The following is a 13,474-nucleotide window of genomic DNA, read 5'->3' on the forward strand; positions in this document are numbered from 1 at the left end:
CCCTCCACAATTAAGATGCCTCAAGCCCTGAGCCTGTGGAGTGATACTGAGCATGTCTACCAAAGACATTTCTAAAGGCTTACAGATTCCTAGGCTGAGGCCTACTTCCCATGTTGTTAAATAAGCAATAGTATGTGCCTGTCTTACTAGACCCCAGGTTTAGGTTTAGTTTCAGTTTTTCTGTAATTAATTTTTTAGTTGAGGACTTTCTAAAAAGTTTTGTCAGTTAACACATTAAGGCACCACTGAGAATTCTGTGCTTATCAGCAGTATTTTGGATTTGTGGGTTACTGTATTTGTCCCTTATTTCTTTCCCATAATCATTGTGCTTGTTCTGTCTTTGAAACAGAAAACAGAACAAGGTATTTGCGAAACCTAATGTGATTTCTTTTGAAATAGCAGTTGTAACTTACTTAAAGTAACTCAAGTAATAACAGGAGGCTTGATATGATTGTGAAAGAGGAAGAAGAAATATGGTTGTATCTGATGGGTTAACACTTGTACGGCATCTGAGGATACAACTAAAGGCATACTTAAGGAATCCTCTAGTTTATTACTGAAGATTAGATTGGGAATGCATTATAGGCAACTGTAGCAGTTCTGAAGATGGCAGGACTCCAAAGAAGTCTTGCAAAAGGACAGCTTTACTCCCATTCATCTCTTCACCTGACTGCTATCTGAACTGTCAGTGCGGAGTAGAAATAACTCTTTTGTACACTACCTGCCTGGATGAGTTCTGCCACTGAAGCTGGACACATTTCAGTATGAGGGTACCTAAACCTAGTTTGGATGTCTGCACATCATGCTGAAGGGTCTTAAACCTGCCTATCCAGAAACTTCAGTTCAGTATTGTAGTTTATTTGTTAAGCAAGGGTCTGATTCTGTTAGCTTCTTTAAAAAACATTTTGTGAGGAAAGGACAACTAAAACACCTTCCACTTCTTTTTTTTAACGAAAGTCAGATAATTCTCTGTCTGTAATTCATACCTGAAGTTCTTTTTAGCTTCTAGGAGTTAAAATATTGTAAATGGTTACTTATAGCAGTTATCGTTAATGGCACAAATATCTTTTCTGTAGCAAAGCTGTTTCCTTTGATTAAAATTACGGTATATCTAGGTGAGTTACACTTTGCAAAAATATATGTCACGTGGAGGTCTGGATATTTGGTAGTCACCTGTGTGATTTGTTTTTTTACACAACTGGACTTTGGTTTTAAAACTTGGTATACTCTTCTGTTAGTTTCAGTTCCAATTTTGATGTTTTTTTTCCTAAATCACATTTACCACTGTCCAGGTAGCAGAGTAAGCAATTACCTCATCCTTGTGAGGTATATGTGTGGTGTGCACCTCGTCATGAAATGGAGAGTTATGTTGAACAGTGTTGTCTCAGTGATTATCTAAACAGACGTACAAAAGTGAATCCTCTAATCCTTAAATACTACCCTCATACGTGTGTAATTGTAGTCACAAGAGGGTTTCGGCTTTCAGTTGCCTGGTCTTGTGATTCCATCCAGGGTAATTACTGTATGGGTAGGTTGATTAATGCAAATTTGGTTCTTTTCCTTTTAAGGTATTCACAGAAAAGGTGTAGTATTTGTGGAAACTGGGATTTTTATCTCCTTGCTTTAGGAATCTTTTGTAAAACTAACCTCAGTACAGGAATCAGGTTGCTGCTTTTTCTGAAATGTCTTTTCTTCATCCAGATATGGTTGTACCTTACATTGTGTCCAAAGAAATCTATTTTTTTAAATGGTACTTGGAGTACTTCTCCTTGCCAAGCATTAAAATCTACAGATTTGGTTGCTTCCTCAGTTGCTTTCACTGGATGCTTTCTCTTTTTCATTTAGATACACTAGAACATTATTATCATTAAACCAATTGCTTCTCTAGCATATCAGGAATGAAAGCTGACATCCCTTCAGTAGAGCAGTAGGTAAAAGAGTTTCTGTCCCTAAGTTCTGACTCCCCCCCCTTTTTTGGGGGTTGGCTTAAAAATCAGGCTGATGGAAAAACAATGCTAAGCTCAAGCCATAAATTGCCCTTCACAAAGAACTGAAAGTATAATTTTGCACATCATAATGCAATGCTTTACTTGAGCTCAGAGAGCAATCTGTCAGTTCCTCACACTTCAGAACTTCCCAGTTTTCTTTGAAATAACTTTCTGCTCAAGCTGCTATCAAGTATGTTCTTTGTTAATGCTGGATGATAAGGTCCTCCTTGGTAGGAGCAGCCTTATAGAGTAGAAAATTATCTTTTAGTTGTATAGCACATTCTGATCTGACTTTATTACTGTAGTCAGAATTCACAGCGCTCTGTAGACAGATGCCTGATTATTACAGCCTGTTTACATCTCTGTAAGAATTAAGGAATCTGTACCCCATGTTTTGAAATGCTTTCAAAGTATTATGTCAAGTGTTGCAGCCTGCAGGTGAATAGAAATTACTGATTATTAATCAACTCCGTATTTCGTAGTGTGATTGCTGCATCTTTGTGTGGAAGCATCTCCTGAAATACTTCTGTGGCCTGTAAAACTAGAAGTAGTAATACTCTTGCTGTTGGAAGTGTGTCACTCAATATATTGTTTGACTCACTGTCTAAAATATCTTTTTTGTCAGATACGAGTTTTTGTTATATTCAGTCACTGAGGTGCAAACTGAGCCCTCAGTGTACAAGTTACTGAAATAAAGCAGTTTGCTGTTTAGATTAACAGTTCTATATAGATTTTACTTCCTGAATATGGTTTCAGTTCCAGTTCTCTTTGAAGCAAAAAGGAGGAATTCTACCAAATTACCAGGTGATCTGTAGTACAAAACCTTATTCAGCCTTGTTTCCTAATAATGTGTAGCTCCATTTTGAGCAATTCAGCCTCTTTGCGCTACGGATTGTTTCCATTTAAATGTGTTAGTAGTCCCATTGATTAATTGCTTTGCTTCTCTGCTCTATGTTGGAACAAATCCAATGTATCTTATAGTCTGCAGCCTGCTTGCCCAGGAATGGGATGCTCACCTTATCAAGCCGTAGATGCCAGTGCTACCTGTGATGTTGAGAACTGGCCACCTTAATTGCGTGCTTTAAGGCTAGAGCTTATCTGTTAAGGGAAAGTATGTTTGTGTATGAATGTATGTGCTGTTTTCCTTCAGCCCAAACTCCACCCCTTTGTCTGTCTGGTGACTTCCTAATTCACGTATTTCTCAGCCACAGATTCTCAAAGGCTGTCTTTGATTTGGTAGCGTGAAATGAGTTCCATTTCAGAGGAAAGTGAAGGAAACTGGTGGATGAAATGGTTGTACCAATTTGAAAGCTAGATGCAAAATAAAGTAACGTTTTTTTAGGTATGATTTCATTCCTGCAGGTCTGATCCAAAAAGGAACTATGCTTTTAAAGCTGGCAATTTGCAGGGAACTAGGTGCTCAAGCCTCACTGAATGTGTTAAAGTGCGTAAGACAGGACTAGGTGAGTCTTTGATAACAGTAGTCCAGAATTACCGATGGATAAAGCTCAGATAAACAGAGTAGATGCTTTCCTAATGACCTGAACTCTTGCTTGTGCGGAGTAAAGTTGCTACAACTACCTGCAAGCTAACCATGCCAGTGAAGAACATAGAATACTTACAAACTCGAATTTCAGGCTGCAATAGGAAAAATACAGTCTTGATGATATTTTGACTGCCCAGCCAGGATGGGCACACTGACTGTGGTGTGCTGAGGGAAACCGGAGAGACTGTGGGAGCAGAAGATGAAATAATAGTGGGAAGTTTCAGATATACTTGTGTAGGTAAGACAAGTGTCCAATGGGGATGTGATAGGCTACATTCTTAGACGCATTCAGTGCCTGCATCGTCGTAGCAATTGTTCAGAAAGCATAGGAAAGAAGTAGTAAACTCTAATTTGGTCCAGAGTAACACTTCTAATTTAAAATCTTCTGTGGTTTCTTTAATTTGTGAGACAGAAGAGAAGATTCAGTTCTGGAACATACTCTACTTGCTCCCCTCCTTAACTCCTGAGAGCTTATTATAAAACAGACCTTATGGCTTGCTCTCCAGAATATGGCAGGGCAGCCTTTCGACAAGCACTCCTAGAGGATAAATGTTCCTCTTCCACTTTGCCCAGTTTTGTAAAACACTTTTCTGTTTTCCAAAGCGTTAAGCTTGTGTCATATTCCTTGCGCAGAGCAAAGTGGTGTTTGTCATTTGCTGACTGCTTACAAAGATCATTAACAAGCAGTTCATTTTCAAGTGTGTCAGCTACAGGAGAGCAGTGTAAAATGGCAAAGTGAAAAGAGGTATCAATAAACACTTGATAGAGACTGAGGGAATTAAAAAAATTCACCTCTCTTAATAACTTCAAAACACAGTTTAACAAAATACTTTCAGTCATGCTCCTGTTATTTTCATTTCCCAGAAAAAGAAGACTTGAGGACTACTGCTTACACATAGGATTTACCATATCAAATTAAGCGTGTTAAGTTCTATGTTCCCTTTCAAAAAAAGAAGAGAAACAGGCCAATTTAATTCTGTAATTCAGAAGGTACAGAGCTGATGATTCTCATCATGAAATTGAAGATGTTGCTAGAACTATGAACCTGACTCTCACACAGGAGCCATTGGGGTTTCTTATTCTGTAGTTGTTCCTTCCATCAACACCCTGAATTCCCCTAAGATTAATGTATGTACATGTTCCTTATTACTGGTTAGGTTTTGGTCCATATGAGTTGGGGCTTAAATACATAAATCCAGTTAAGTTACGATCTTCCCATTTCTTAGAACTGTATAAGCCTGTAGACATCTGAATTAATCTTCTAACTCTTTACATATGTCGTTAGGTACCTATATGACATATGTCTGAAAATGTTCTGGTTGTTTGACTTTAGTCACCCACCTGTGATTCAGAGAAGCCTCTTCTGGAAAGATTAATGCCTATCTTATGTGTAGGGCTCTTCTGAGGTTTAGGCTGGGGTGAACAGATACTTCAACTCTGTCTAAAGTCACTGGATAGGTCAAAGGTTTAGATGTGGTCTGGACAGTGAGGGTGGCCTCGCATTCTTTGTATGACAATCTAGCAGGTACAGTGTTCACCAATCATGTGGAAGGCTGTTGAGCTTATGTTCTCCACAGCCTGAACGGCGCTGAGCCCATATCCCCAAAAAGTGTATGAGCCACCAGCCTGTAGAATATCCTGAGGTGCTGCGTTTTTCATCCTTCCTCTCAGAGCAGAACCATTTGCGAGCAGACACGCGAGAGTGATGGGACCTGACAGAAGCCAGATATGAGAAGGTCTCCAATGTAGATATTAGGGTCTTCAGATAGAAGGGCTCATAACAGTAGTTCCAGATCTCCAAAATATGTTTGTTGGACTGTCGCTGCATTAAAAACCATACCAAATGCTGCCTGTAGAACAAAAATAGTCTCTGGGTTCTACCATGAGACCAAACATTTCCACTACTTAGTTCAGCCCTCCCAAATAATTTCAAATTAGTATAAAAGAAGGGACTTAAGACATGGACTTGAGAATTAATATTTACTGCAAATAGTTACAAATATAGATAAGAGTAAAGGTAATATATAAAAATAATCCTAGCACAAAAAGAATGGCGGCAACACTAAAAAGAAATAAATGTTATCACCATTGTTACTGCTAATTTGACTGGTAAATTAAAAGAAAACGGGGCCGTATTATGTATATTAACACAAATTTTCTTCTCAACTACAGGAAAGTGAGAGACGCAACTGGAGTTGATATTAATATGCGCGTAGGAGTGCACTCTGGGAATGTGCTTTGTGGCGTTATTGGGCTACAGAAGTGGCAGTACGATGTGTGGTCACACGATGTTACTCTGGCAAATCACATGGAAGCTGGAGGAGTCCCAGGGTAAGAGGCTTCTCTGTTAACCTTTGGACACATGGATTTTTGTACCATGGAGAAATGCACAGGTACCATGTCTTCAGCCATCAGCCTTCATGGAGAAGCCTGAAGTAATTCTTAGTGCTTTCTTTAAAAAAAAACAACCGGGTACTCAGTATTTCCCATGATTTAAAGAGTATTTTTTTTGTGGATGGAAACCTTTAGATTTATGCCCATTACAACTTCTAAGAATTAGATTAGAGGGACTGTAAATGAAGTGAGCAGTGTATAAAAAGTATATCCAAAAGCTAGTAAAAAAGGTGGATCAGGTTCAACTTATGCTTTTGATTGGTGTTTGTGATTCTGTCATTCTTTTAAAATATAATTTCAGCCGTGTTCACATCACCTCAGTCACCTTGGCACATTTGAATGGAGCTTACAAAGTGGAAGATGGGGATGGAGATGTGAGGGACCCATATCTGAAAGAGCATAATGTTAAGACTTACTTTGTAATCAATCCTAAGGTTAGTAGTACTTTTATTTTGTGGCCAGTCATAGTTATTTTTGAGCAGGACCACTAATCTCTTTATTGAATAATTCACTACCATAAGATACTGATCAGAGCTATTACTGATGCCTACAAATACATAATGTTTGCATTGCAAATCTTTCCTGCTCTTCAGAAATAAGTCTCTGATATTTCCCAGCAATATCATTAAGAATTGCAGGTTCTTAGCATCTCTCCATTTTTAAGTTCCTAAGCACACAGATACGTGGTACCAGATGATGCATTACTGCTTCAAAAGGTAATGAACACCAAGGCTGATATCACCTTTTATTCTCTGTCAACCAGGGAGAGAAGCGAAGCCCTCAGCACCACATTAGGCCTCGACATACTCTTGATGGAGCCAAAATGAGAGCTTCTGTCCGCATGACCCGGTACCTGGAATCTTGGGGAGCAGCAAAGCCATTTGCACACTTGCACCACAGGGACAGCATGACCACTGAAAACGGCAAGATTAGCACAACAGTAGGGGCCTACTTATGTCATTTCATACAATTTAGCAATATTTGAAAGGAAAAAGGTGCTCACTGCTAAATACCTCGTTATTTCTGATAGAAGAAGATACATGCGTTTGTACAGGGCATAAACCCAGTGAAGTTGCTGGGAGCTTTTCCATTGGCATCTGAGTTTTGGATTAGATTCTAAGGAGCCATGTCTTGCTATAAGTGCATCTCTGAATCATAAGGAGTCCAATGTACTTACTAAAATACACAATTTGACCCTCTGAGCTTGAGCCCCAGTCACAGCATGTAGTGTGGCTGCTGTTCACCTTGTGGAGAGACATTTTGGACATAAAGCCAGAGTGCAACACCTTTGGGAAGGAACACTTTTGATACAGAGACATTCCCTGAGATTTATTGGCTATTTAGCCACATTCTGTATTTGGAACATGGCCAAACCTGGAGCAAAGACTGAGAAGTTAGAATATCCCTGTGGTACCTGGAGTGGAATTTATTAGAAGAGTTCTCTGGGAACCAAATCCATACTCACTAACATCTACCTTTTGAAGGTGCACTAACGCTCATCAGCTATGGCTGATGGCCTGAGTTTTGCAGTGCTGTAGTGCAATGTTACATCTCTTACAATGAACAGAAAAAATTTCTTTTTAATTTTGCTAACGCTATTTTACTGCTGTCAGTAAGACACTGTCAGTCCACAGCTTGTACATTGCATTATCTTTTACTTCTAAAAAGTGCAAACATAAAGGTAAATTCTAATAGTTTTCAACATTGACATTCAGTTTTCTTCCTGTTACATATGAGAAGATAGGATTGAGCCACCTAACCCATCTTGTTCAAAAAACACAGTGCATCAGAATGTGGATTGTGACATGTTCGTTACAGAAAGTACCCAGCCATCACTATTAATCACAAAATAAATGTGGCTGTGATGGCTGCTGTTGCTTATAAAAAAAAATAATGACCATTGCCTGTATTAGGCCACTCAGGTCTGTTTTTTTCAAAAACACTTAGCATTGGCTTTTGCTGAAGCTGGCAGGAGTTTGGGCTACGTTAAAAAAGTGGTGACTTTGAAGCAGTGAATTTCTAGTAAAGCAAAACATTCTTGGATTCAGAATGCTGTATTAGTTATTTAGTGTTTATAATGATAGATCAGTTTGTCTCCAGGTCACTCCATCTTCACTCTTGGCTGGATTTTTTTTTTCAGACAGTTTTAATCTAATGCTAAAAGTATTTGTATTGAAAACTTTTCTCCTTACTTGACCCTGTTTTCAACACTATTTTTAAAGCAAATTAATGTTGTCAAAGTCTGTTATAGTTCATAGGTATTTTCTTTCATTTTTTAGGATGTTCCCATGGGGCAATATCATTTTCAGCGTTGCAGAGAGAGGTAAATTAATTTTTAAAAATCACTTACTCATATAAAGTCCATATAAATACATATACGTTCATATGCATTCATATGTATATAAGGCATGCTTTCAAATATTGAGGGCCATTTCTCACCCAAACTATTTTTTCAGCTGATATCTCTTACATAGAGAAGGGCTTTGGAAACAGATTTGGCAGACATGTTACTTATGAATTGCAAATCCTGCTAACAAATAACATTATTCTGAATTAGTATAAGTATGTTGATGGACTACTATTAGTTTCTCCTAACAACCCAATTACTCTATCAGTGGGGAGAAAATTATATGCAGGAAAATTGAGAGGAGGCACAGAGGGGTAAGAAAAGGGAAGATGAAAAGGGCTGTTAATAATTTGTGTGACAACAGCTAATAATATGTACTAAAAGAGACATTTTATGTATTTTGTTAATTGCTTTGTATTTGCATTGTGTTTTATTATTTCAAAGTCTGCAGCATGTTTGCAGTAGTAAACTTTCAAAAGGTATTTCGTGGTCTTCCTGTAGTGTTCCTGCTACGCACAATGTTTGCAAAATCACAGTACCTTTAAGTTTTCATTCTCCTGCTTGGTACTTCAATGACTAGGGCAAGATGGTGAGAAATGGAAACTGGGTTGAACTGATCACTTCTTTAAAAACACCCAGAATTTCTAAATCAAGAAAAGAATGACATCTGTTTAAAAAACAAGCTTAGCACTGTCAGAAACCTGGAATGGTTAATTTTTATTTTAATGACCTGATAACACTTCAGATAATGTCTTGCAAAATTATAAGTAATATCACATATACCATAAAATCGCTTGAAAGAACCTTTTAAAATTTGTATTTTCATTGTCTTTGATTATGCAAACAAGTCATTCTGTCTGTTCCTTCCCCATCTCTCTGCTTGGTAAATGTCTCCTCAACAAATCACAGGTTACTAGAGAGCTATGCGATTACCCAAAATATTGCTAAATTCCAGAAGATGAACAAGTTTTGACTGAATATGCATGATATTAATAAAAACAGTCTCTGATTTTAAAACTGAGCATTTACATTTGGACAGTATATCAAAAGGACTTCTATCAGCCTTACGGTAAAAAGATCATCATTGGACTGTGGTATTTGCAAATAATGCAATTCTTTACGATTCTGAGATGTTCTTGCTTTTGTGTTTCTAAATTCCACTCCAAAATAGACCCAAAAAATGTTGCCATGTGTCTTGATACCATATTATGGAAGGAGTTTCTAGAAACCATTACTGGAGTCTAATGTCCGTAGTGAGGCATATAACTAGGATTCTAGATAAACTAGTTAGTCATTCCCACAGGAGAGAGCTGAAATGATAATAAGCACTTTGAAAATCAGTATTTTATTAGAATATGAAAATGTGGGTTTTGAAGTCTGACTGTAGGCTTCTGTTTGTGGCAGTCTTAGCTCTTATCTAGTTACACGATAGTCTTATGTTGTTAGGGATCTGCCAAGAGGATTAAGTGTGATTAGATAATGTCTCCTCATCTGTCTAGTTATTTCTCCTAGGCAGATTGTTTCATATGTGAAAAATAAGTTGTAAACACTTTCTTATCTAAATTCTATAGCATTGAATAGGCATGAAATCAGTTGGGTTGTTTAAAGTTACTTTAAGTACACTGATATCATTTCTGTATGAATTTGAATCCTGCAACAGGTTATCAGTTTGGGGGAAATAACCCAAAAACTTCATGAAGAAAATCCGTGTTCCCTTTGACAGGGTTCAGTCTGTAGGTTAAGAAAATTTTGGTAAGCAAAGAGTCAAATTTCAGATCTGACTGTTGACTTCTTACAAAACACTGTTATTAAGTTAATATTGGATTTAAGTTTTCAAGAGGCAGAGACATAATCTGGTGTCGTGATTTAACCTCAGTCAGCAACTGAGCACCACACAGCCACTCGCTCACTTCCCCCCCCCCCGGTGGGATGGGGGAGAGAATTGGAAGAGCACAAGTGAGAAAAACTCGTGGGTTGAGATAAAAACAGTTTAATAATTGAAATAAAATAATAATAATAATAATAATGATAATACACAAAGCAAGTGATGCACAGTGCAATTGCTCACCACCCGCCGACCGATGCCCAGCCAGTCCCCGAGCAGCAGCCCCCCCGGCCAGCTTTCCCCAGTTTATGTACTGAGCATGACGTCACATGGTATGGAATGTCCCTTTGGCCAGTTTGGCTGTGCCCCCTCCCAGCTTCTTGTGCACCTCCAGCCTTCTCAGTTGGTAGAGCATGGGGAGCTGAAAAGTCCTTGGCTAGTGTAAGCACTACCTAGCAACAACTGAAACATGGGTGCGTTATCAACTTTGTTCTCATCCTAAACCCAAAACCCAGCACTGTACCAGCTACTAGGAAGGAAATTAACTCTATCCCTGCCGAAACCAGGACATCTGGCAATATTTGAAATATTCTATTTTTAAGGAGAGCGCAACTGCTGAAAGGACTGATGATGTTTGCAGTAACATGTTAGTAAAGACAAACCCATTCTGATGATCCTCTGTTGGGTTCATGCTGAGTCCAGTGAAAAGAAAAGATCCTTTTTTTCATTGCAGTTGTGTTATAAGTTATAAATAGAGGAACATGACATATGTTTGAAACTAATTTCAGACTTGGTGCTCAGTTTTCTTATTAAAAATAAGAAAACATTTCCAAGAAAAGAAGAGTTAGCAGGCTTTTGGTAGAGAATACTTACTATGCCTCAGTGCACTAGCACATTATTTTTTTATCATACAATTCTGACAAGGACTATTAAAAATAACTACAAGAAACAGAAATGTTTTATGAATTTGAGCATATTCCCATTCTTTTTCATGAATTCGTAACACTGTGGAAGATTTTCCTTCAACCAGAATTTCTTGAACTCTCTTGGTTTGTTTTTTTTATGAAACGTTTTCCTGTGTTTGTTTTTTAAGTGCTCCCTAACAGCTAAACTCTAGATTTGTGTGTGTGTGTGTGTCAGACTCTGTAGCTTATGCTGGTTTTGTTAAGAACTTATTATGAGGCTCAGTGTGCCTGAAGCCTATAGCTGCTATTGCAGCATAAATGTGAAAAAAATGTTATCCTCACAAGTTTATGCCAGCTATCACCCCATTGTTTAAAGTTAATGTTTATTAACAATGTATTGATTTTCCAAAGTATCTTCCCACATTTTTCATTTCAGAACAAAATCACAGAAAAGAAGGTTTGAGGAGGAACTGAATGAGAGGATGATCCAGGCCATTGATGGAATCAATGCTCAAAAGTATGTTTTTCTCCTCTGTTGTCTCCTTCCTTCAACTTTGACATAAATTTGCAACAGAGGGTAGTGTTTACCATTTCTTGCTCCCACATGCACACATAAGTCTGAAAACAGTAAAGATGTCACTAATACTGGCATAGGAAGCTCTGCACATTGTGAAGATAGGCTGTACAGGAACATGTTCTACTATATGGGATAAGACAGTGCCTGTGAATCATGGTGTGACAGAGGTTTTTGGCTTGTCTTGATCATCATGGCAAAGGGATTTTTGCTCTGTAACTGTTCATATCTGTACACTCATAGCCATAACTCTACAGAATTATCTCATCTGAGAGCAGAGAAGTAAGACACAAGAAATAGCTGGCTCAGGAATCAGAATGACGTGAAAATTGATGCTTTACAATTTTCACAGAAACATCTCAGAATTAGAAACTTTCCCTAAAATCATAGTTTAATATCTCTTTATTTCAACTGGTTGGTTGATTTCTTAGAGAAGGCTAAGCTTGATGGCATATTGAAATCATTGGGGGAGGCAACATGGCATGTATTTTTTCTGTGTCCTAGGAAGAGCTGGAGGCGGTATTGATGTTCTCCATTTGCTGGTGAATAGATAAAACTGAGAGAAAAATCAATACCTGCCCAAAATAGGTGTTCAGGTTTCTTATATTTATCTGATGAAATAAGAGAATTGCCCTTCAAAAATGTGGACAATAATTTTCCCCCCTACTTCTGTTACTCAGGATCTTAATCAGCTGAGCATTACACCTAATAATTAAATGCTCATATGTCACATTTGGTTTTTTGCTTCTGATAGTCCTATTAAAAGGTACTTGGCTTTAGGAAAATATTTTTCAGTTATTATTTATAGAAATGAGTGTTGATAGTTATAGGTGATACAAAGAATACAGTGAAAGAGGGTAGGTCATGTGATAGGCAAAGCCTTTTGATTATACTAGACTTGCCTAAAACAGCTATATAAATTTTGGCAGTTTTTATGTGTCTTCAGGTACACTTGCTCTGATAAGTGGATTGTAAAAATGATGGTTTGATGTCAAAAGTAAAGCATCTGTATAAATGCATTAAAATAAAGTATTGGTATGATTATACTGTATGTTGTTTTATCTCAGAGAATCCCTGTCTTATCTAATTAGTGTATAAAATTTAGAGAAACTTGGGGATAAAAGACATTTGTGTGATAAAAAAGGTTTCTGAAAAAGTTTCAGTGCATTTTATGAATTACATGTGGAATTGCAGAAAGATAAGGAATGATCTTATATATCAGAGAGGCTGAACGCCACCTTCCAAAACTAGATTCTCTACCTAGCCCTGTATTGATTTGCTGAATGAATCACTTGAACGATATTATTCAATTGCGTACCTGAGAATAACTTCTCAAAAGTGCTGATTCCCCAAACGGCAAGTTAATTCAATAATATTTTAACTATGTGAATGCCAAGCACTTGGAAATATTAGATAAAAGATTTCCTACATTTGGGACACAAAACTAATCGCATTTTTGTTTTCTTTATAATTGTGCGGGTTTTTTGTGCCTCGATTTTTTGGCTGTAAAATGAAAATAACACTATCAACTAATCTAATGGAGTGGAGTGGTTGTGAAGCTAAATCTTTTGCTTTTGTGAATCAAGAGGAAAACTTCAGAAAATCTATGAGAAAACTGGTATTTCTAAATGTTTAGAAATAGGTCTATGACTGAATGAAGAAAATTATAAAAAAACATTATTGCACATAAAATATGGTATCAAAATTACCATTCTTTTAACCTTTTTAATTAGAAAATTGCATGAAAATAATTCAAAAGCAAACATTCATTGAACAGAGCCATTGTTTCTTCCACCCTGAGCTGTCAGCACGGTCTGACTTTTTCATCCACATCATGGTTCTTTGCCATGTTTCATTCTATGAAAAAAGTAACTGGTTGCAAGCAAATGGTCATA

The 13,474-nt window shown here is 37.4% G+C and overlaps 1 protein-coding gene across 3 annotated transcripts in view; it reads left to right on the top strand.

Moving 5' to 3' along the window:
* ADCY2 (adenylate cyclase 2) overlaps positions 1-13,474 on the top strand; it is a 237,429-nt gene that overhangs the window by 159,221 nt on the left and 64,734 nt on the right. For all 3 annotated transcript variants that reach the window (XM_076330310.1, XM_076330311.1, XM_076330312.1), the window contains 5 exons: positions 5,707-5,865; positions 6,230-6,362; positions 6,692-6,868; positions 8,208-8,251; positions 11,442-11,522. In XM_076330310.1, coding sequence (XP_076186425.1) covers positions 5,707-5,865; positions 6,230-6,362; positions 6,692-6,868; positions 8,208-8,251; positions 11,442-11,522 — 594 coding nt within the window. The remainder of the gene's footprint in view (positions 1-5,706; positions 5,866-6,229; positions 6,363-6,691; positions 6,869-8,207; positions 8,252-11,441; positions 11,523-13,474) is intronic.

The sequence above is a fragment of the Aptenodytes patagonicus genome, chromosome 2 (assembly GCF_965638725.1).
Source record: "Aptenodytes patagonicus chromosome 2, bAptPat1.pri.cur, whole genome shotgun sequence".
Taxonomy (NCBI): Eukaryota; Metazoa; Chordata; class Aves; order Sphenisciformes; family Spheniscidae; genus Aptenodytes; species Aptenodytes patagonicus.